We start from the raw sequence: 24,659 nt of genomic DNA, 5'->3' as shown, positions 1-24,659 counted from the left end.
GTTAATCTGCCTTGATTTTATGTTACTCATATATGTATCAGTAATATGTTTGTGGTTGGGTCGTTTTTTTTTTTTTTGTTTCAGTGGTGGGGGAAGAGGGGAGCACAGATTTTTAAAAACATTGTTTTTTTAATGTTTGAGAGAGAGACAGAGTGAGCAGAGGAGGGGCAGAGAAGGGAGACACAGAACCTGAAGCAGACTCTTGGCTCTGAGCTGTCAGCACAGAGCCTGATGTGGGGCGCAAACTCAAAAACCATGAGATCATGACCTGAGCCAAGGTTAGACACTTAACCAACTGAGTCACCCAGGAGCCCAGGGGGAAGCACAGATTTTAATGACACTTACAATTCCGGATGTTCTTGGGTTCATAAAATATCTGGAGTCACTAGAATTTAAGACCCTTGAGGGCAGAGAATACATAGTCAATGCTGAGAACAATGCCAGATCTTTGTAAATATTTAATAAATACTTGATTGACTGTGATTGCTTTAAAATACCCCAGACTAGGGGACCCTGGGTGGCTCAGTCAGTTGAGCATTCACCTCTTGATTTTGGCTCAGGTCATGATCCCAGAGTTACGGGATTGAGCCCCATGTCAGCTCTGTCTCCCTCCCTCCCTCTGCCCCTTCCCTGCCTTGCCCCAGCTCACTCTTAAAAAAAAAAAAAAAAAAGAGAGAGAGAGAGAGAGAGAGAGAGAGAGAGAGAGAACTTAACAGATGCAACAAGACTGGAATAAGTGAAAGTTTATTATATTATACTATTCTACTATTTTTTTTTCTTAAAGATTTTATTTTTAAATAATCTCTACACCCAAATTAGGGCTTGAACTCACAACCCCAAGATAGAGAGTAGCATGCTCCACTGACTGAGCCGGCCAGGTGCCCCTGCTTTTGTATAGGTTTGAAAATTTCCATAATAAAAAGCTGGGAAAAAATCATCTGTGTACATGTCCCACTAGACTGTAGGGTCTTATATTCCACAGACTGTCTTATTCCTCTCTATAGCCTTTACAGATCTTTACAGTGTAACGGAAGTTTACTGAATGGTTTTTTTGTTTTGTTTTGAGAGGAGAGTGCACACCTCTGCGTAGCGTGCGTGCACACACGTGTGCATGCACGCAGGAGGGGCAGAGGGAGAGACAGAGTCTTAAGCAGTCCCTGCACCCAGTGCAGAGCCTGACATGGGGCTTGATCTCACAACCAAGTAAGATCATGACCTAAGCCAAAATCAAGAGTAAGACACTCAACTGAGCCACGCAGGCACCCCAGAAGTTTACTGAAATTTTTTTTTCTCTGAATTGCTGAGTTAACCTCTACTTCCTCCTTTTTTTCTTGCTCATTCTATTTTGTTTATGCTGCCAGAGGCTAACCTGCGCCCCCCAAACAAGCCCTGGGAGGAATCTGAACCCAGACTGATGTGAACGGGAGCCAAAGCATTCCCTGAAAGTCTGTCTTCTTCTGTTATGAACCCCATAAAACCTAAAGGCTTTAGTGAGGATGTACATGGAACTTAGACTAAATTCAAGAGTTGGGACCTTACCCTTTTTAGCAACAATAGCTAAACTATATGCATATCGAATCTTCCCTTCCTCAAAATATAATGATGCTTATATCCCCAGAATTATAAACTTCTTCATTCTTGATAGGGGAAGAGTTAGTAAAAATTTTTGAATACAAACTTTTGAATTTCACCCACCCTCCAAAATTAGGACTCACTTATAGTCTAAGCCTCTCAACATAGTTGTTAAACTACTCTCACTCTCCATAGCAAACATCACTTCCACACTATTACCTGCTAAGTATGGAAGCTCCTATGCCTCTGGTCAACAAATACTTTAATCTACCTAAGCATCTGAGTTCAATATCACCAGCTGGTTATTAGCTCAACAAAATCTTGAACCTACACACACAAAACTGAAGTCATAAAGAGCACACAGAGCTAAAGCACATGATGGAAGGCACAATACAAGGAAACGAAGAATCAGGCGTCAATTCCACAGGTCTCTTAGAGTAGGTGGCCACAGCCAAACAAAAAAATTACCTGTCTACCTAGCCTTCATTAAATGTCTAAAGATAAATGCCTACATAGGCATGCAAATTTGCATTTATACAGTAATAATCCTTTCCTATATAGCTCAGAGTTAAGGAACAATCAGAATATCACATCATTTCTACCTTTGGCCCATACTGGTATGTGTGCACGTTCATCCACACATTTCCCCCACATTGTTGTTTTCAACTGAACCAAATAAATTTTGAAAAGTTCTGTTTGTCCTCAACTTACTGCTTGTCCATTGGCTTCATAAAGTGGGCATTTTTGCTTGATCTTGGCCAGTTCCATATTTACTTGTTTGCTGACCACAGCCATGGGATTCCCTCCTAAAAAAAACTCAAACTATTATATTCAACACAACTATGAAAAGAGAACAAAAAATCGAAGCAAAAGTATTTTTACTAAAAATTTAAAATACTCAAAGCTTAGGGTACGTGAATTATAGATCAAAAAATGCCCAAAGTAAATGTAGGATATATGAAATATGTAAGATAAGCGTAAAGAAGGAAAAAAAACCCATGTTAGTTAACATCTTATTATAGATCCTTCTAGATTTTGTGTGCATAAAATTAGAGACATACACACACTAAAGGATCATAACACATGTATTGTTTTGTAATCTTCTTTCAACTTAGCAATAAACTGGCCATCAATTCAGGTTAATATAAGGCTACATAATTTTTAGTGGCTGTATAGTTCACTTTGTATAATAATTTAATCTTCACAACTATGGGTTCTAATGTTTTGCTGTGCCACATGTAAAAAGCTCCAAACAACATGGTTCACTTGTCATTTTCTTGGGATAATTTCCTAGAACTGAATCTGCTAATAGGTCAAAACATGTACAATTTAAATTTTGCATATAGTGATGTATCTTTTCAGGAAGACTATTTGTCAATCTACCTCTTAGGAACACTAAAAACAGTATCCTAAACCAAAATATCTTAAAGCCACATTTACAGCTTTAAAACAGAAGCTTGATAATGAGTCTCAGACCTTGTTTAACAGCACACAACTAAGGACTACTTACCAAGACCTGTTACTACCATAGCTCCAAGATCAGCTACATAGTTTCCCTTGCGAAATGTAGCCACTCGTCCACCCACTCGATCCTGTTTTCAGAAATTAAATGGCTAAAATCATCAATTCTATTTTAACCATGAGAACCTGGCATGGTACCATCCCAGGCCTCTTTTATAATTTAACAAGGTATAGTTTATACATAGCATGCAGTGTGGGCACAATGTGCAAACAAAGTTTAACTATTTGAGGGAGTGGTAGGTTAATGAATGACACAGAATTAAGTGACAGGGGATAGAAAACAATTTGACAGCCAGAGATACTATTTAGCTACAGCTACAATTCTCTCTCTACCCAGCTGTCTCTAATACCATTTACTACACAGGCTGACCAAGGGCCACTCACACAGAAAATATCTGTTCACAAATTGTAACGTAGCACTAAATGCCATCTTTCTACCACCATGTTCTGACTCTTGCCCTTCATCCCCTAAGTCAGCTGGGAATGACAGATGACTTCAACAAATGATTCTCCAGTGCAGCCCCATGCCCAGGGGCAGGGTGTCTACTGAGCATAAACTTTCGACAATAGCTCTCATTCCTCAACAGGCCCTGGTTTCTCTCTGCTGACCAGGGAGGTTCCATGGGAAAAATTACTGAGCTGTAGTGATACTTCAATCATGGATATTATGAGAATACTCTGTAACCTCCAAATAAACAAAAGTAAAACAAAAACCTGTCAGCTAGATTAGGACCCTGCATGGGTAGGGATCATAATGATCCCATTATTCATCACTGTATTGCTAGTACAAAGGGCAAGAGGGCACACAAATGTTTCCTGAATTACCTATATTTAGTAAGACCACATAAAAATTATTCTGATTTCTTCATACTCTATTTGAAAAGAATTATTTTAAAAAATTAGCAATAAAAAGCAACCTAGATTGTACTGCACAAAACATTTTGAAAGCTTCTATAAAATTTTAGATTTTTAGGTTACCTGAGAAGTGTTTGCTTTATTGTTCTTTTTTAAATGGTGTAAGCCCAGGGAGGCCTTTAAGCCACTGGAAGATAACTAAATATCAAAAATTACCCATGAAAATAATCTGAATAGTAGCATCTTAATTTGATGTTCTTTTTTCCCCCACTCTGTGCCATCATCCCTTTCCTCCTTCAATTTCCATTTCTCTTTCTAGGACAAATGATAAGGGAACCAATATATCTGGCTTCATCAGGCCCTCAAGACAACTGCTGCCTGAGAAGCACCTGAGAAGCACCTCTTTTACTATTAAACAGGGAACACAATTCACTATGTTCCACACTAAAAATAACTGCCACCTGCACAGGGTACATCCACGAAGGCCCAAAATTTGAAAGCTAACTGCAAGAAACAATGACTTGAAAATATCCATCAAAGGGCTATATGGACCATTCACAAACTCTAAATACTCACTGAACACCTTTCAAAGCTTTACTGTCAAAAATGCTTTATCCAATATACTAACACTATCTAAAACACTTTGAGTACTATATAAATCAGTTTGGTTTAGTTCAAGTTGTAGGATTCATTAATTTGCAACAGATAATTTCTTATTGCACTGACGAATACCTATCATATTTCTATTAGGTTAGCTTCTAAACACAAAATAAAATTCTTACCCTGGCTTCCAAAAGTGTAACATCCATTCCGAAACTTTGTAATTGACGAGCTGCTGCCAAGCCAGAGACCCCAGAGCCTATGATAATTACCTTTCCTGTCTTTTTAGCTAAAAGTAAAAAACAAAAATTACAATATTTGGTCGTAGGTTTAAGAATTTGTATTCGTCATTTTTTAAATCATGAAAACCTCTAGGTTCTTAACATATCATGATGTCTTACCAAGTAAACAATTCACTTATTTTCAAAATAGAGAAACTAATACAAATAAGCAAATATCTGAAACTTATAAACTTTAATTCAATGTTAAAAATTTATAAATGAAATCCTTTAAACATTAACTTTCTCAATACACCTCAATCATCTGCTTTGGTATCTGTGACTGGTTAACTTATGACTATCTGTTTCATTTACTTCCCAATTATACTAGGACAATTTGAGTAGCCAATTTATTCTTAAAGCTGTTTTCTTTCAGCTCTACTTCTGCAGTCCTTAGTATCTCTTTTTGCAGAATTATTAAAGCATCAAAAATAAATAAATATATGTGTTAATTCTCAAAATATCCCTATCTCCTGGATTCCTGGCAGTATAAAGAACTGGTCGAGAGAAAACCTCAAATCTCTGCTTTCATAACAGACTTCTCTTGTTTTTAACAATTTTTTTTTAATGTTTATTTATTTTTGAAAGAGAGAGAAAGACAGAGTGTGAGTGGGTGAGGGGCAGAGAGAGAGGGAGACACAGAATCCGAAGCAGGCTCCAGGCTCCAGGTTCTGAGCTATCAGCACAGAGCCCGATGCGGCACTCACAAGTTGCGAGATCATGACCTGAGCTGAAGTCGGACATTTAACCGACTGAGCCACCCAGGCGCCCCAACAAATTTTGTTTTCTGATTTTTCTTAAATTTGAAATTCAGAATCTTTCACTAAAGTACACCTGTCAGACCAGAAACTACAAGAAATGCACATTTATGAAGAGATTTTACTTTAAATCTCTTTAGACTAAGAAATTAAAAAAAAAAAATGCTAAAAGCCTCCTAGAAATAAAACAGAGTCCTAGAATTGTAACTTAAGACCACGAAGTCCACTGGCCAAGTCCTTACTTGGTAGGGGTTTTATCCTTTTGTAGATGCCGAAGTTGATAAGACCGTGACGCTCTAAATAACTGTGAACTCGGTGGACAAGCACAGTGTCACCTACGGAATAAATGGATTTTACAACATATTTATATTTTAGGCAGCTTAAACAGAAAGCTCTTTAACTCTTCTGTTTTTCCATCATGAAGTTATTCTGTAGTACATATTATCCACGAGCCTCAGATAATGTGACTCCTTTAGAAAAGTGATTCCTAGCATATTAGTCTATGATGTAGTCCAAAACGCATATCATAGAATTTGCTATTTTAAAGAAGGACAATACGCTATAGATGAAATAAAGGATAAAACCAACCCTTTAAAAGTAGTATTATATCAGTTACTTTGACAAAAATTTTTCAAGACTTTGTTGGTGGCAAGTGGAAAATGAGAAAGCCAGATAGCCAGCCAATCAAATGTCAACAAGGTACGCCGTGGATTAAAGTTGAAATGTAGTCCTTGGGAAATTATTAGCAATCTCTTGAACTTACAATGTAAAAACTAATAATTAAAAACACACATAATAGTTTTCTATAAGGCTTATTTTTGCATAGCACAAGGCAAAGATGGAAATATGAGTGAAAAACTCATTATCAGCGAACTATAAGCCAAAACTAGTCCCACTAAAAACACCACTTACTGTTGTAAGGCGCTTCTAATTGTTGAAGAGTAGCCTCAAAGGTCAGCTGAATCTTTGGATTATCCAACCACAACTGCAACTGTATTTAAATGATAGAAATTTTATTACACAAGCAGACACAGACTTTAAAATATCTTTTCAACTTTAAGGCCTCAAATATACACTTTCCTTTCATTGAAACAGTGAGGGTTATATTCCTGACAAACTGATAGAACACAAAGCCAGGTCAAATGAGTGACTTATTGAAGAAGCTGGAAGATGGCACAAAAACAGACACATAGACCAATGGAATAGAATAGAGACCCCAGAAGTGGACCCACAAATGTATGGCCAACTAACCTTTGACAAAGCAAAAAAGAATATCCAATGGAAAAAAGACAGTTTCTTTAACAAATGGTGCTGGGAGAACTGGACAGCAACATGCAGAAGAAGGAAACTAGATCACTTTCTTACACAATTCACAAAAATAAACTCAAAATGGATGAAGGCCCTGAATGTGAGACAGGAAACCATCAAAACCCTAGAGGAAAAAGCAGGAAAAAAACCTCTCTGACCTCAGCTGCAGCAATTTCTTACTCAACACATCTCCAAAGGCAAGGGAATTAAATGCAAAAATGAACTATTGGGACCTCATCAAGATAAAAAGCTTCTGCACTGCAAAGGAAACAATCAACAAAACTAAAAGGCAACCAGCGGAATGGGAAAAGATATTTGCAAATGACATATCGGATAAAGGGCTACTAGTATCCAAAATCTACAAAGAACTCACCAAATTCCACATCCGAAAAACAATCCAGTGAAGAAATGGGCAAAAGACATGAATAGACACTTTTCTAAAGAAGACATCCAGATGGCCAACAGGCACATGAAAAGATGCTCAACGTCACTCCTCATTAGGGAAATACAAATCAAAACCACACTCAGATACCACCTCATGCCGGTCAGAGTGGCTAAAATGAACAAATCAGGAGACTACAGATGCTGAAGAGGATGCGGAGAAACGGGAACCCTCTTGCACTGTTGGTGGGAATGCAAACTGGTGCAGCTGCTCTGGAAAACAGTGTGGAGATTCCTCAAAAAATTAAAAATAGATCTACCCTATGACCCAGCAATAGCACTGCTAGGAATTTACCCAAGGGATACAGGAGTGCTGATGCATAGGGGCACTTGGACCCCAATGTTTATAGCAGCAATTTCAACAATAGCCAAATTATGGAAAGAGCCTAAATGTCCATCAACTGATGGATGGATAAATAGAACGTGGTTTATACATACAATGGAATACTACTTGGCAATGAGAAAGAATGAAATCTGGCCATTTGTAACAATGTGGATGGAACTGGAGAGTGTTATGCTAAGTGAAATAAGTCATACAGAGAAAGACAGATACCATATGTTTTCACTCATATGTGGATCCTGAGAAACTTAACCGAAGACCAGAGGGGAGAGGAAGGGGAAAAAAAAAAAGTTACAGAGAGGGAAGGAGACAAACTATGAGAGACTCTTAAATACTAAGAATACCCTAAGAACTGAGGGTTCTAAGAACTGAGGAACTAAGAACTAAGAATACTAAGAACTGAGGGTTGATGGGAGGTGGGGGAGAGGGGAAAGTGGGTGATGGGCATTGAGGAGGGCACCTGTTGGGATGAGCACTGGGTATTGTATGGAAACCAATTTGACAATAAATTATACACACACACACACATATAATATATATATATATATATATAATGAAGAAGCTGCAAGATATTTAGCCTAAAAAAACAAAAAAACAAAAAAACCTAGTAACTTGCCAGTATCATACAGCTGACAAGGACCAACTCAGTTACATGACTCTGGAGATACTGAGCAGGTAAAATCCACAAAATCAGGGGCACCTGGGTGGCTCAGTTGGTTGAGCATCTGACTCTAGCTCAGGTCATGATCTCACACTGGTGAGTTTCAGCCTGGCTCTCTGCTGTCTGTGCAGAGAGCCTGCTTCGAATCTTCAGTCCCCACCCCACCCCACCCCACCGCCAGCTCCCTGCTTCTGCTCTCTCAAAAATAAACAAACATTTAAAAAAAATCCACAAAATCAGGGGCACCTGGGTGGCTCAGTCGGTTGAACGTCCGACTTTGGCTCAGGTCATGATCTTACAGTTAGTGAGTTTGAGCCCCGCATCAGGCTCTGTGCTGACAGTCAAATCCTGGAGCCTGCTTTGGATTCTGTGTCTCCCTCTCTCTCTGCCCCTAGCCCACTCGCATTCTGTCTCTGTCTCTCTCAAAAATAAATAAACATTAAAAAAAATTTGTTTTTTAAATCCACAAAATAAAATGATCAATTAGATATGCAGAGGTGGCAGGGGGAGGGGGGAAGAGATGCCAAGGATATTCCAGTTTGGGGCTTGTACAACTAAATGAGTTGGTATGTAACTCACTAAACGAGGGCCACTCAAAGAAGGGATAATGAGTTTAGTTTCAAGACAACCAAAAAGAGATACAAGACTAGCATCTAGATAAAGAGCTAGGGTTCTTAAGAGAGTTAAGGTCTGGAGCCATTTGCTTATGGGTGATAAATGAAGCCAATGTGCAGAAGAGGGGTCCTAGAGCAAAAATACACCAGAAGCAGGAAAAGACTGTAAGAAGCCTTAAGGAACTCCAACCAGTTCACAAAATGGCCTTTTTTTTAAAGATAAGACTACAAGGCTGTCAGAGAAGACAAACAACCAGGTAGGCAGGAGAAAAAACAGAATACTGTGTTAAACTAAGTGTGTTTAAGAAGAAGGGAGTGGTCAATTATTTCAAATACTGCTGAAAAAGCAGTAAGATGGAGAATGAAAAATATTATGGTACCATCAATAGACTCTAACATAAATGCTCTTCAAACTGAATACACATCTGTAAAAATGCAAGACCAACTAAATACCACCATATTTAAGTCTTAGCTAAAAATTAACTGCTCCACAAAGTTCAACAAAGAAATGTGGTTCTGTATAAATAAATATAATTACAAAGGGATATGACCAAATTCATAAGCACCCTCTACTTTTCTCGGTGGCCACGGTCAAGGCAAAATAGACTTCCTCACATACACACCAGGCCCAAGCTCCTCACCCTTCAACAGAAGCCGTTTTCCTCTGTCCGTCCTATAAAATAAAGCTCAAGTCATGGTATGTAGTTCAATAATCCTAACGTTGTGGTTTCAAAATTTAGAGGCAAAAGATGTAGTTTAAGATGAGAGAACTGAGGGGCGCCTGGGTGGCTAAGTTGGTTAAACGGCTGACTTCGGCTCAGGTCATGATCCCGCGATCCGTGAGTTCGAGCCCCGCGTCGGGCTCTGTGCTGACAGCCCAGAGCCTGGAGCCTGTTTCAGATTCTGTGTCTCCCTCTCTCTGACCCTCCCCCGTTCATGCTCTGTCTCTCTCTGTCTCAAAAATAAATGAATGTTAAAAAAAAAATTAAAACAAAATTAAAAAAAAAATGAGAGAACTGACACAATTCTCATAAGAGAATGATTTGTGTTCAGTTTTATAGCCAAACACAACTCTAACCTGGGCCAGTCCTTACTTCCCGAAATCTGGATTTTGGTCACAGAATATAAATCAGAGAGAACAGAAATCACTGTAAACCAACCACTCAAATTCAAGTAAAGAATGAAAACTTTCCTCAGAAGAAACAACAAAAAAAAATGACAATCTTATTGAAAAAGCCCATTCAGATCAAACATTGATATGCTATACACAGAAGCTGATTCTAAGACAAACAAGTGTCGAAATATACAGTATGAATTTTCCATTCACTTTAAAAAAAAAAAACCCGTTTTTTTCCATACACCCCAAATCCCTTTATTCTGTACTACGAGAACCCAGCACAACCCACCAATTACTCTAGCTAAATAACATTTAGCAATCTAAGTTCAGCAGTGGTTTTGCAATCTAATACCCAATATAAAGAAGTTAGTGGTAGCTAAAAAGCAGATATGCTAAAAATGACATCCCTGAACTATATTCAAAGTAGCTAAAATTACAACATGAATTTCTTTTACTTTATATCACCTTAGAGTATAATGAATATGTGCTGCCCTTTTCTACTCTATGGCTAAAAAATTTCTGATGAATAAAGGACATGAAAGAAAAATTCAGAGAAAAAATGGCTAATAAATGTGAAGAAGTCAGTCTAAGTAATTAAAGACATGGAAAAGAAATGAAATATTTTTAGTCTATTACAGCAGCATAGATTATCATCATTTTGATAACCAAAGCAAGGGCAGAGCAACGGGAGTGCCGACTGACTCAGTCTCTCTGGGAGGCAATTTGACAATATATATCAAAACTGTTCCTATTTTTTGACAAAGTAGTTTTCCTTCTAGGACTCTACCATTAGGAAATAATAACCAGAGATAGACTCAAGAATGTATAAAGCTACTCAGAGCTTAATAAAGCACAAACAGACATTTAAATGCCTAAATTAAATTAAAAGTATGACTCAACTGTCAGATGAAATATTATGCAGACATTAAAATCAAGCATTTGGCCTGAGAAGGAGGTTGAACCAGATGACAAGAACAGAGTAAGAGTTTCTTTCATCCTGAGAAGGAAAGACAAAATGATTATTTAAAAAAAAAAAAAAAAAAAAAAAAAGTTTTGGAGAGCATGGGTGGCTAAGTGTCCAACTTCGACTAGGGTCATGATCTCACAGCTTATGAGCTCAAGACCTGCATCAGGCTCTGTGCTGACAGCTCAGAGCCTGGAGCCTGCTTCAGATTCTGTGTCTCCCCCTCTCTCTGCCCCTCCCCCATTCTCTCTCTCTCTTCCTCAAAAATAAACATTAAAAAAAAAAAAGTCTGGGGCACCTGGCTGGCTCAGTCAGTAGAACACCAGACTCTCGATCTCCGGGTTGTGAGTTCGAGCCCCACATGTGGTGTGGAGTTTATTTAAAATAACAGGGATGTCTGGGTGGTTATGTCAGTTGAGCATCCAACTCCTGATTTTGGCTCAGGTCATGATCTCATGATTCGTGGGATCAAGCCCCACATCGGGCTCCACGCTGACAGTACAAAGAGAGCCTTCTTGGGATTCCCTCTCTCCCTCTCAAAATAAACATTTAAAATAAATAAAAAAAATTTTTTAAGTTTAAATAAAGATTCTTTGCATTTATGAGGTTATGAAGAATGAAAAGGATGCAAAGAATGTATGGAAATAGCATTTCAATTTTTTAAAAACAAAAATTAAGTATACTTCTAAAAAACTACCTGAAGAGAAAAAAACAACTAACTTTTAACAATGGTTACCTCTGGATAGTGGTACATGTTATAGATAATTTTATAATTCTTTCCTCTCTTTTTCCCCATATTCTCCATAAAAGTAATAAGCACTATTAATAATCCAAATGGAAAAAAGCAGACATGGAAACTTACTGTGCGGTTTCTAATGAACAGAAAAACCTTCTGGGTCTGCTGTGGTCCACTGATAATATCTGGAAAACAGGCTGCTTCTTGAGAAGTCATCCGGTCATGAGGAAGTCTACTCTGGAAAGCTGCACCCTCCACACCTAGCAAAGAAAGCAAAGGACTTCTGGGAAACGTGCAAGTAAACACAAAACTAGGGATAACAAGACTGCGTTTTTTTGCCTGAAGAACCCCTGTAAAGCTCTGCCTCATTCACAGACTGATCTTACTTCCTTTAAAAAAATTTTTTTTATTTCGCCCAAAAGCTCAACATCTTTAGAATTTACTCACTTTTTTGAGCTTAACATTCCAAAAATTACAGTTTAGTAATGAGTGACACAATCTACCTTAGAAAACATAACAAAGCCTTGAGCATATTTTCTTCATCCACAACATAACTTTGTAACACTAGAAGATACTCTAATTAAAATTAGCATCACTGATAGTGCACATTAAATCTTAAAACTAAAGAACTAGAATAGAGGAAAATATGTGAACAGAAAAGCAAAAGAAACTAGAGTGAAAACACAACCAAATGCTGTCTTTTAAGATTACAGCAGAGAACACGGAGAGGTCTTTAAGGTTTAATAACCAACAGTAAGGAACGCATATCTCATCAGTGGTACCACCCATTAGTTCCATAAGTCAATACTGGCAAACAGTGAGATCAGTTAGGCAGACTACGATGAAGACAGAGAAGAAAGCAAGGAATTTATCTTTCCCAGCAAAAACATTGGGAATGCTTTACTACACACTGCAAGTAAAGTATGCTACTGCATACTGTATACTACATGTACATATAATGTATACATATCCTCTATACAAGTAAAATTGTATTATTTTGAAATGTATTGTTTTGAAACTCTTCAAATTGGGTATTTTTATATGTAGTTAGTACATCGTAGTAGTTAAGTACATCTTTCTAAGATGTCCTTACAAATATACTTACATGAATTTTACCTCTATCTCTAAGATCACCTTATAAAAGATATACTTAACTACCAGCTCATGGAAATATCAAGACATAATTTAAAGAGTTTCAGAATTCAACACCACTGAAGTGATTATATGCAATCAAATAGGCTCCAGATATCCATATTTAATCATTTAAAGCACATAAAACAAGAAGTTAGAAACACTGATAATGGAAACAAAATTAAAGGAAAGGCACAGTGAGACTAAGAAAATAAAAAGAACAAGGCAGGTAAAGATGTAACTTAGAAAATTATAGCTAAGCTATTAGGGTGTTGTTTCCACAAAGACATTAAACACTACCTAGAAATGGTTAACAAGAGGTCAAGCAAAAATGCCTAATGCTAATATGGACTGCATATTAAGAAACAAAATTCTTGGGAGAGAAGAAAAATTTACCCACTGACAGTAGATAATGAGGACACATGTACTTACATTACTAAACCAACAATTCTCTCATTTAATGAATCTAACTTAAAAACTGTCAGGACGATTAATTATTCCCTAAGGAAAAAAATAATCAGTAAGAGCCATACTACTGAGGGTAGAACATGAAATTAAGGCAAGAAAAAAAAGGCTGGCTATCAGGGATATAGGTTATTTCAGTAACGTGAAATTTTCTAAAATTATATATAGCTTTGATGTCCCTAGTCACCTACCACCCAATCAAAATAAACAAAAATTAAAACCAAGACCAAAAACATGTCTCATTATAATGGGCATTATCTACACAATAATCCTGAGTACTCAGAACAAATATCTCTTAAAATAGGTTACCTTCATTAAGTGTATACGATTAACATGAAAACCAACGAACTCTACAAACCGTACTTCTTCCTCCCCAAAACGGGTAGTTTTCTTTTTTAGCTATACTAATTTCTACATGCTTATTAAGTCATCATTGAACAGTAATGCTACTGCAAAATATTACTGTCAAAGACAGTCAAAAAACCACATAGGGAAAAACACTAAATTTTATGATATTTGGCTCCTCATTCCAAGTGCTTGTATGTCAAAAATCACTCTAAAATAGTTGGCTAACTTTGAGAATCTTGAGAATATGTAACAATTAAAATTTAGGGGCGCCTAAGTGGCTCAGTTAGTTAAGCATCTGACTTTGGCTCAGGTCATGATCTCGTGGCTCCATGAGTTTGAGCCCTACCTGGGGTTCTGTGCTGACAGCTCAGAGCCTGGAGCCTGCTTCAGATTCTGTGTCTCCCTCTCTCTCTGCCCCTCCCTTACTCACTTTCTGTCTCTCAAAAATGAATAATTTTTTTTTTTAATTTACATAAGTCATGTGGAAGTTTTAGAAGTATCTTTAGGGGTACCTAGGTGGCTTAGTCAGTAAGCGTCTGACTTCAGCTCAGGTCATGATCTCATTGTTCGTGGGATCAAGCCCTGCATTGGGCTCTATGCTGACAGTGTAGAATCTGCTTCAGATCCTCTGTCTCCCCCTCTCTGTGCCCTGCCCCTGCTTGCTCTCTCTCTAAAATAAACAAACATTAAAAAAAAAAAAGTGCCTTTAAATCAAACACCAAATGATTATCAAAAGGAATTAAAGAAGCCAAAAGTTGTGACACTAATATATGTGTGGAGTAATATTCTTCTCCATTTCTCTCTTCTACATAACATCCAAAACACCCAGTTATTCTTAAATACTTTGTCAATTTTTAAAAACAAAAAAGTCTCTACTCTGTAATTATTTTCTTCCTCTTGGTTTTTAGGGATGAAGACTATTATTTCAAGGAAGGAAGACCACTATCAATATAAAAGTGAAAATTGTATAACATAAAATTCTAACCTTTTATCAAAGAATCAAAAAATAGGTTAACTTGGAACCTAAGCTGTTCAAAAGCTAAGTAAAGCACTCTTTTAATAGGATATTTCCAAAATGAACTAACAGACCACTCTGGATAATGTAACTCATAAGTATCACCTTTTGAAGGAAAAACCTTAAAGAATACAATTGACTTTAATAATATCCTTATTAAAAAGTACCAGTAGTACATATAATTCAGCCCTAATTTACACTTAGTGTTTGTGTGCTCTTAACAGAATCTGGTATTCCGGAAATTTAGAATGTTTCAAAGATGCTATCCTAATTTTTTTAAAGCTTCAAGGCTGCCTACATATCAATCTTGCCCCTCAGTTCAATTCCTTTCTCTCAATTTCACGCAGGAAATTCCAGCATCACCTTTCAAAATGCAGTCATGCTAAAGCAGAAATGCCTTTCTAATGGTCTGACAGGCTCACACTTTCTCTGAAAACATAGTTAAAAGTCATAAAATATTTAAGGGAATATAAAGACCTTTTTGGGTAGATTAGAGAAGCAGAAAGGGGCGGGAGGGAGGTGAGGATATAGACACTCTATTCCATGAAATCATTTCCTCCCTGATTCTGACATATAAGTAGCACCTTGAGTAGAATGAGGTAACAGAGATATAACACTTAAAAGAAAAGAAGGCCTCCATAAAAGTTACTAGCTTTCATTTCTTTTTCACGAGGTAAATTAACTAGATTTCTAGTTGAAGAGGGAAAACAAAAGTCTCACAAGAATCCTCATACAAAAGACTACTTAAATTAGTAAACTCTAGATGCACCATATTCAGTCCTATAATAGTTTAAAAATAAAGAATAGGGGTAGAGGAAAGAAAAAGAGGAGAATCATGTAATTTCTTATGCTTTAGATTTTTTGTTTTTAGGGTAAACGCACACTTTAAATGATTCTATGAGGGAGGATATAAGGACTAGTCTATGCATAAGAAAGAAGATCTCTGGGTTCTCTCACTCCTCCAAGTGTTTGTGTATCCTTGGTCATACCATTTAACTGTTTCAAGTCCTCATCCATAACATGGGTGGATACAATATCTGTTTGACTGCAGGAAGTTAGAGAAAATGACCTCAAGTTCCCTTAACTTTTAAGATTTAAGATGTATACACCAACTTGATGTGGATTTATAAAAGTCAAGATATGATCCTGGTCCCAAGATACTCATGAGGGTCATTTGGCTTTATTTAAAAAAAAAAAAGAATGTTGATCGCTTACAAGCACATGCTTCTAACTGATCATCTTACAAATGCATGCTTCTGAATATGGCAAAGATCTGAAGAGAGATCTTGAAGGGCTTATAATAGTCACCACCACTCTTGGAAACACTGTAAAAAAAATCATGTTCTACTAAACAGTAAGTCAGAAGCACCACAGTTTTATATGAAAGTCTGTTTTTACTTTCAGCAATACAACATATTATTTACTAAAGCAAAAGAGTAAATTTACTCATGTTAAAACAAAAAGCAACAAGAAAACTCAATTTATTTCTTCAAGATTAAAGCTCTAAAGGCTATCCCTGATCCTCAACAGTTCCGTGGAAGATCCAATTGTGCATCATTTAATAAAGAGCATTCTTAAAAGGTTTATCTGCCACAGATACTCTGAATGAGGATTTTAACTCCTCTAAAATAACCATGTACTGATTATCAACCTCCAATCCTTGGGACAGCACTGAAACAAGTCTACCTCTAACATTCTGGATCCCCTAAGTACTAATTGCTGCATTAACAGTGAATTTTGACCCAAGAGAGTAAAATACAAATATTTCCTAGACCTGGTGTACACAAACTGCAAAAGACAAATAATTTTAAAGTAGACTTAACAGTTGAAAAGTGACAAACTCCAAAAGTGAAGTAACACCTATTCCAGTTCTATCATAATGTATATACATGTATCAGTCAGTTTTGAGCATTGAACCACACAAAAACATCCTGGGCAAAGGATGAAATCCAGACATACTACTTTGGATTCCTGGAACAAACTTTAATGGCTCCAGATGGGCCCTATAAATCATTTAACCTTTTACTTTTTCCTACAAGTAAAAATCTCATAGTTTGGTCTGAAAAGAAAGAGCATTTTGAGCAGACTTTTAAAAAAATGACTAATTTTCATGTGACAAAATGTTTACACTACAAAATAATTATGCAATGTTAACTGAAAAAAATGTACCCAATACTATCTAACAACCATTTCTGAAAAGTCCCTTACCTGCATAATTCATCTGACTAGTCCTAGAATGCCTTTCCATCCTATTTTTTTTTTTTTTTTTTTGGAAGGCTTTTGGCCTATGGCTCCTCCTCTCTGTGTGTTCAGCTATATTTCTTTTTAAAGGTCCCATGATTCTGTTTTATATGTTTACTGTTACTATAAAAGCTGCTGGGGAGAAAAGTACCTGCCATCTCCTCAAAAACATGAAGAGTGGAGGGCTGAGATCGGCCTGAGGACTTCAAAAAGTTTTGCTTGCCTCTGTTCTGGCTACACTCTCCTATTCTACTACTCTGTCCTGCGAATTAAATTTCCCCTGTGCTTCTGGCTAAAATGTGGATACCATAGCCAAAAACTCTTGCAAGCATCAATCCCTGACTTGGCGGCTCTTGCTACTAAGTGGCAAGCATCTAATGCCACCCTCACCTGATGCTTGGCCGTCTCCATACCCTCCAGAACTGTCGTCTTGAAGTCCTCCTGCTTGCCCTGTGGAAGGAAAGAGGAGAACTCAGGGACCTTACTCCATAAATTAAGATAATATCTGGACATAAAGGCCTAATAGTTGGCGACTCACAAATTCACCACCAACTAGTAAACCCATATTCAAGAGAGCTCCTTCTTCTCAAATCAGGCCCAGGGAATCACATCATAGTCTTCCAAATTCTGGTCAGAAAATTTCAACTATACACACTGATTGTTGTTGAAAAGTAGGAGAACAAAGTACATAGTATTTCTAATCACTAAATCCTTCCTGTCAGTCCAGCATGGATTGGGGGAAAAAAGGATTCCAGATGTCTTTTACTACTTGTTGCTATGCTAAGAGTGGTAGGTGTGGCAGGGCTCTAGGGTCTAGAGCTGCAGCAATTCAGCATCTGCTCAATCTCTTTATCTTCACCTTTCTATCCAAAAAGAATATACATAAATTTTATTTATTTATGTATTTTTATTTATGTATTTTTAAGTAGGCTTCACGCCCAGCATGGAGCCCAAAGTGGGGCCTGAACTCATGACCCTGAGATCAAGACCTGAGCTGAGATCAAGAGTTGGACGCTTGACCAACTGAGCCACTCAGGTGTCCCAAGACTTATAGTTTTAATGAAAAATTCTCCCTTTGACTTCAAAGAACTGTAAAGACTCAGCTCCAAAACAAGTTTCATTTACTAAGCATGCTAGACAGTGCTAGATCTGAATATGCCAGGCTTCCTTAGTAAAACTTTCAACTGTACCACAAGACACCCTGCAGTCATATGCCAAGTAAAGTAGATAGACACACACAGTGGGGGGGGGGGGGGGGGTAGGGGGAGATATGGTAGGGAGGGGGTCTCCTACCTCAAGCTACACAGTAAGCCTAAGAAATCTTCCTCATTGACTAATATATAGAAAGCTTCAAGAAAAGTATCACAGCTTGAAAGTTCAATCAAAGTCAGGATAGATGATCTTCCGGACTCTTCCAAAATCTATCACCAAAACAGATGCTATGATCTTCTTAAGCTTCTGTCTACCTGGTACATTATGGGGAAACTACAGCATGATCTTTGGAAGATATGAAAACACTCTCCAGTGATCTAAAACTGGACAAGCTTCATTAAATAGTTTATTTTAAAAGAATCTCAACAAGAAAGATTGATTATCTACCATTTGAATTAAAAGGGAACAGGAAAGTGAAAATGACATCTCTATCTTCATGTATACCAAAGTGTTTAGATAGAAATGATTCCTGACATTAGAATATGTTGCTAGAAGGTACACGCTCTGCTGTTAAGGTAGAATAGAATCTCATTCTAAAGCTATCTCACTATACTCCTGACAGGCCCTTTAGGTTCTAGAAGGTTATGGTTCTCATACAAGGCACAAGGTATAGGATTTGTTGTTTACAGCCTTTAAAAAAGGTCATATAATTATGAAGAGATGACTCCAGTTACAAAATCCAATCTGCAAACATCTTGAAAATGGAGGCCCTATGTTAAAATTTTTAAAGTCTAAATAAAAAATACTCACTCTTAATTACTTCTAAATTGATTCATAAAAAATCTTTCAGAGTTTTTTTTAAAGAAACTCTTCCAAACAGAACCCACTAGATCAAAAGACTGACTCAAGGGGGCGGGCTCAACACAATAAAATAAATACAGTTTCCAAGAAACATTTAAGCATTAGGAACAATATAGCTCCTCTCTCTCAAATTACGTTCCCAGCTTGGCAAAGAATAAAAGCAACAGTCTCTTGTCACAAAGGCATCTCACCATTTCTAAAAATAAATAAAACAAAAACCACTTTCATGCTAGCCATTAAATCTGAATTATTTTATCCTTCCCATTTCTATCATTTTCCTTCTTCCCCCGCTACATGTCATACAGAATGCTATATTATTTTAGCCTGCAGGTAGCTCTTGACTGTTTTCTGTCAATGGTATTTAACAGAAACAGATTTCTTAAGCCTGACTTATGTGCTCAAAAGGTTAACAAGATTGCTCTTTTATAACAAGGCAGGGAAGTCTTTTTGGTCTTCTGCTTTTGAAAAAACGAACAAAATTCATATACTGTTAGTTGATAAAAATATATAGGAGTAATATGAAAAATATTCAATACCCTGGGAAGATTTTTTTTAAAGGGATGTCTCTTAACAGCAGAAAGTCAAAAAAGAAACTCCAAAGCATTGCATAAGCAAAGAAATAGAGCAAAACCAAACAGGCGATATAAACATGTAAGAAATTATGAAAAACAAAATAAGTGCTTAACATTAAGTAAAGGAACAACATATCATTTGACTTGATGAAGGTTCAGAAGAGGAGGTTGCTATTTTCTGATCATAACGCAGTCATGAGTATTTGGAGGGTGCCTACTTCTCCAAAGACAGATGATAACAGCATCATCTTTATTAGTGATATTGTAGACCAATTCTTCCATCATTTTCTTAAAAACCACACACATACAAATATTTGCAGCTAACTTTCCATCCAGGATTGTCTCTGATTAGAACATATAAAATGCCATATCATTTGCTCTTTGGGTCCTTCTGTCCTAGGACTCTGCTGCAAAAGGACATGGAACAGCAGGCAAGTATAGTTGTTATCTTCCATGAGCTCAAACTCAAAATAGAAAATGAAAATACACAAAAGCAACTTTTTCCTATCACCTTGATTGTGGCACTACTGCGGAGACCTCCTTCTGTTTTCATTCTCAACACACACACACACACACACACACACACACACACACACACACACTCAAGTTTAAGGGAGACCCTTAAGACCTGTATTTGTGTATATCTTCTACAAATTGAAGATAAAATCTTTTTGATTTATCTTACATAGCAGCTCTTCGGTTGCCCTCCAATAAACCTTCTACAGACCTGTTAGGTTATTCTTGAAGAACAGTGAAGCATTGTAGTTATAGTCTCGATTCAGATTCCCAAGAGACCATTCTGCCAATATCTTAAAAGGAAATCTAAGATGACTTTCAAGTATTTTTTATCTGACAAGCAAGAAGGGCAGGATCACCGACGTGTTGTTCTCAGGTACATACTGACCAACAGACTCACATTGTGACTAGTTAGTTTCTTGTTAATGCTTATTTATTTTTGAGAGACAAAGAATGAGCGGGGGGGGGGGGGGGGCAGAATCCAAAGCAGGCTCCAGGCTCTGAGTGGTCAGCACAGAGCCAGACATGGGGCTCTAACTCACAGAGTGCAAGACCACAACCTGAGCCGAAGTCAGATACTCAACCCACTGAGCCACCCAGGCACCCCGTGACTATTTAGTTTCTTGAAATCATATTCATGTTGATAACTTTGTACACAATTTGAGAAATTCCTAACTCTTCTGGGAAGCAATAATTTTTAAACAAACAAACAAAAAAAAACCACAACAATTTATTAAAATTTATTTAATCAAAAATTTACCAAATTTACAGAACAAAGTGACTGCCAAGCTCTTGTTTTCAATCAAACCTGACACGTTAGCAGAGGGGGGAAAAATCTTAAAAGTTTAAACCATCTTTAAAGACATAAGTTTCTGCTCTTATTAACACCTCAGTTTATATTTTAATAATCTCACTAATTCAATGTTTACCAAATACCTATCTCAAAACTGCCAAGCACAAATAGAAAGTGGAACAGGTTAAATACTTATTTTCAAAGGGCTTATAATCTACCTGGGGAAAGATAAAAAAAATACCCACAAAGAAACTTTTTTAAATTTTATTTTTTTATGTTTGTTTATTTTTGAGAGAGAAAGAGAGAGAGAGACAGACAGGCAGACAGAGTGCAAGCAGGGGAGGAGCAGAGAGAGAGACATACACAGAACCCAAAGCAGGCTCCAGGCTCTGAACTGTCAGCGCAGAGCCTGATGCAGGGCTCCAACTCACAAACCATGAGATCATGATCTGAGCCGAAGTCGGACGCTTAACCAACTGAGCCACCCAGGCGCCCCAAGAAACTTTTTTTTAAAAAAAAGGGAAACAAGAGGCTAACACAGATGAGGAATCAGGGAAGCTTTTCTCAATAAATCCACAGAGGTCTGGATATACTGGGAGGCAGTCAAACCACCAATATGGTCTAGAACACTTATAAAAGCAAGGAGAAAAGCACAGACATGGTATAGAATGACACAGTACTTACAGAAGTGGGAGAGCAGGATAGGTACAAGGGGCCACCCTCAGTGACGAAACCTAAACCTTATCTTAATAATGGGGTAACTGTATGACCTGTCACAGAAAACAGCAAAACAAGTGATACTTAAACTAATCCGGTCACTTTGTACCAGATGGATTACAGGAAAAAAGGTGACCTACACAAAGGAGATCCAATTGAAAGGCCGATTAAGTTAGATATCAAGTGAAATTCACTAGAATAAAAAGATGACAATGAAAGTGGATAGGGCATAACAATAACAAGTCAAAGAAGCTATGCACAGGAAGTTACATGACTTTACAACAGACTTGATAAAACGGATAAGGGACTTTCAAGATGGCTCCAAGTTCTTTTAAGTCAGGAGTAGTAATGCAGTGGACCAAATGCAAAATTTAGGTAAAATTTAGGTAAAATTAAACGGAAATATTTTTTACTTAATTACTCAGTCTTTAAAGACTAGAACTTTAGGACTAAAACTTTAAAGTCTTAAAAAAAATTTTTTTAATGTTTATTTTTGAGAGAAAGAGCACGAGGGGGTGAAGGGAGGGACAGAAAGAGAGGGGACACTTTAAATATTAAAAAACATTTTTTAATGTTTTTATTCATTTTTGAGAGCGAGACAGAGACAGAGTATGAGTGGGGGAGGAACAGAGACAGAGGGAGACACAGAATCTGAAGCAGGCTCCAGGGTCTGAGCTGTCAGAACAGAGCCCAATGCGGGGCTTGAACTCACAAACATAAAGATCATGACCTGTGCTGAAGTTGGACGTTTAACCAACTGAGCCACCCAGGCGCCCCTAAAAAAAATCTTAAAATAGCATGGGGGTAACAATAGGCTCAGAGAATTTGAAGCAGTTTTAAATGTATGACTAATCTCATAAGGAAAGTCACAGTTTCAAAGAGGAATTGGTCAACACAGACAAATGACAAAAAAAAATTTTTTTTAAATAATTGAAAGGTAGCGAGTTATTGGTGACTATAACCACTTCCTGCTGCCTTCCAGTCCTCTCCATAGTGAAAGGTGGCTTTAAAAATAACCTCAAATACACTCCTCTTAATGCATCCCTTTCCTAACTTTTTGACTATGATTCTGGACAGAATAAATGATCTACAGCAGTTCAAAGAAATGCAAAGGCAAGTGAATTGGGTTCCCTGAGATAGATGAAACTGGCCTAAAGGGAAAGCCTCAGGCATTCCTTTGAAGCACATCATAGGCAGTTAACACAGCTAACATTGATCAATACTCTCCAACAAAATTATCCAGAATGAAATCTATGGGTTCCAACTAGAACAGCAATCCTAGTGTTATACTGTCATTAAGGCCCAGAAAGCAGGAAAAGGGTGCTGCTTAAGGTAGGAACCTGCCTAAAATTTTCTCCCTTTACCACTGGAGGAGCAGTAGCACTGCTGATCTACACCTGAAGACTTTTTAACATTGGAGCAGAAGTGAGAAACCTCAGTACCAGAAATCCTATACAAAATAAAAGCCCTATAAGCTAAAAAGGAAAGCAAAGCTTTTAGAAGCCAAAGGAAAGAATGGACTTTTTCATATGCTATTTCCCTCCACATTCCATGGTAGGGATTTTCCTCACCTATTTTGTTGTAAAATCTTGGCTTATAGTTCAGTTTTCAAAATGTTCCAAAGAAAGTTTACAATTTAGATGCTATGTTATGTTGCTCGACTACCAAGCTTAATGTGAATTTGAGTAGTTAACAACAAAGCTTACTTTTCTAGTTATTCACCTGTTTGTTTGTTTGTTTGTTTGTTTGTTTTAAGTTTATGTATGTAAGCAATCTCTACGCTCAACGTGGGGCTTGGATTCAGGACTCCAAGATCAAGAGTCACATGCTCTTCTCACCAAGCCAGCCAGGTAGGTATTCCTCACCTATTTCGAAAAAGGCCAATAGTGAATTTTACCCTAGACCTGCTATTAAAAGAACTGTAATAACTTTTCACAACTGATAACCATGAATTAATTTCAACAAGAGAATACCTTTTTCCTGCTCAAATAAATTTCTCAGAATGCTGGCTATCTTGTATCTTCCCAGACCACAATCAGAGGCTCCTCCCAACCTCAGTATGATTTGAGTCTACACTGCTACAGGGAGATTTGACTTCTTAGGCATTAACTAATCATATGTATTCTTCTATCTTCACATCAGAAGATGCCAAAAAAAAAAAAAAAAAAAAAAAAGGAAAAAAACACAACCGTATCTTCAAATGTTTGAGGCCACCGTAATTAGCAAATACTGCAAAATGTTAACATTTGTTAACCCTATTCCTAGTTCAAGTCTGTGTTTAATAAATACAAGATGTTTGTACACAAAAGTGGAATTTATATTTTCTCCTTTGATCTCTCGAATCAAGTCCCATTTTGCAGATGAGAAAATCCTCATAGACAAAGTATCTGTTCTATTATATCATGAGCAGACCAAAAAAGGATGGTAGCAAAAAGAAAGGAAATTATAAAAGTAAAGTTGCTCAGCTAAACAAATTTGCCTTAAAAAAAAAAACCTAATCAATCAGTGAAATGAAATCATTAAAAGCAGCTCAATCTGTCAAAGACTGAACCTAAAACTGGTAGCATTTGATTCAGTGGTTTTGGCCAAAAGCAGTTAACAGTTAAGAATCAAGGATCTCAGGGGCGCCTGGGTGGCTCAGTCGGTTAAGCGTCTGACTTCAACTCAGGTCACGATCTCGCGGTCCGTGAGTTCGAGCCCTGCGTCAGGCTCTGGGCTGATGGCTCAGAGCCTGGAGCCTGCTTCGGATTCTGTGTCTCCTCTCTCTCTGCCCCTCCCCCGTTCATGTTCTGTCTCTCTCTGTCTCAAAGATAAATAAACGTTAAAAAAAAAAAAAAAAGAATCAAGGATCTCAACTGCTTCATAAAAGCCTAATTCCTTCACATTTCATGTAAAACTTCCAAAATCCAATTTGGGGAAAAACATTTAAAAACAACTTCTGGGTTCTCACCGTACTTTGAATACACTTTTATCATATTGTTTCTTCATTGTAGCCAGTTATTAAATTTGTAACCCTAAAGAGGACTATGAATTCTTTGCAGAAAGACCTAGTCTTCAGCGCTGCACCCTCAGAACCCAGCACC

At 37.3% G+C, this 24,659-nt stretch overlaps 1 protein-coding gene across 4 annotated transcripts in view; it reads right to left on the bottom strand.

The window, feature by feature from the left end:
* The window catches only part of KDM1A (lysine demethylase 1A), a 61,346-nt gene that overhangs the window by 21,529 nt on the left and 15,158 nt on the right, over nt 1-24,659 (bottom strand). For 2 of the 4 annotated variants that reach the window (XM_023258294.2, XM_023258295.2), the window contains exons 3-9: nt 17,356-17,415; nt 11,892-12,025; nt 6,497-6,575; nt 5,827-5,919; nt 4,731-4,837; nt 3,083-3,164; nt 2,284-2,378 (exon numbers count right to left, since the gene is read on the bottom strand). In XM_023258294.2, coding sequence (XP_023114062.2) covers nt 2,284-2,378; nt 3,083-3,164; nt 4,731-4,837; nt 5,827-5,919; nt 6,497-6,575; nt 11,892-12,025; nt 17,356-17,415 — 650 coding nt within the window. The remainder of the gene's footprint in view (nt 1-2,283; nt 2,379-3,082; nt 3,165-4,730; nt 4,838-5,826; nt 5,920-6,496; nt 6,576-11,891; nt 12,026-17,355; nt 17,416-24,659) is intronic. The other 2 variants (XM_023258296.2, XM_023258297.2) reach the window with 1 other exon arrangement.

This window comes from Felis catus, chromosome C1, assembly GCF_018350175.1.
Source record: "Felis catus isolate Fca126 chromosome C1, F.catus_Fca126_mat1.0, whole genome shotgun sequence".
Classification (NCBI taxonomy): domain Eukaryota; kingdom Metazoa; phylum Chordata; class Mammalia; order Carnivora; family Felidae; genus Felis; species Felis catus.
Note: the sequence above shows the minus strand (reverse complement) of the source record. Positions and strands in the feature narration are given on the sequence as shown.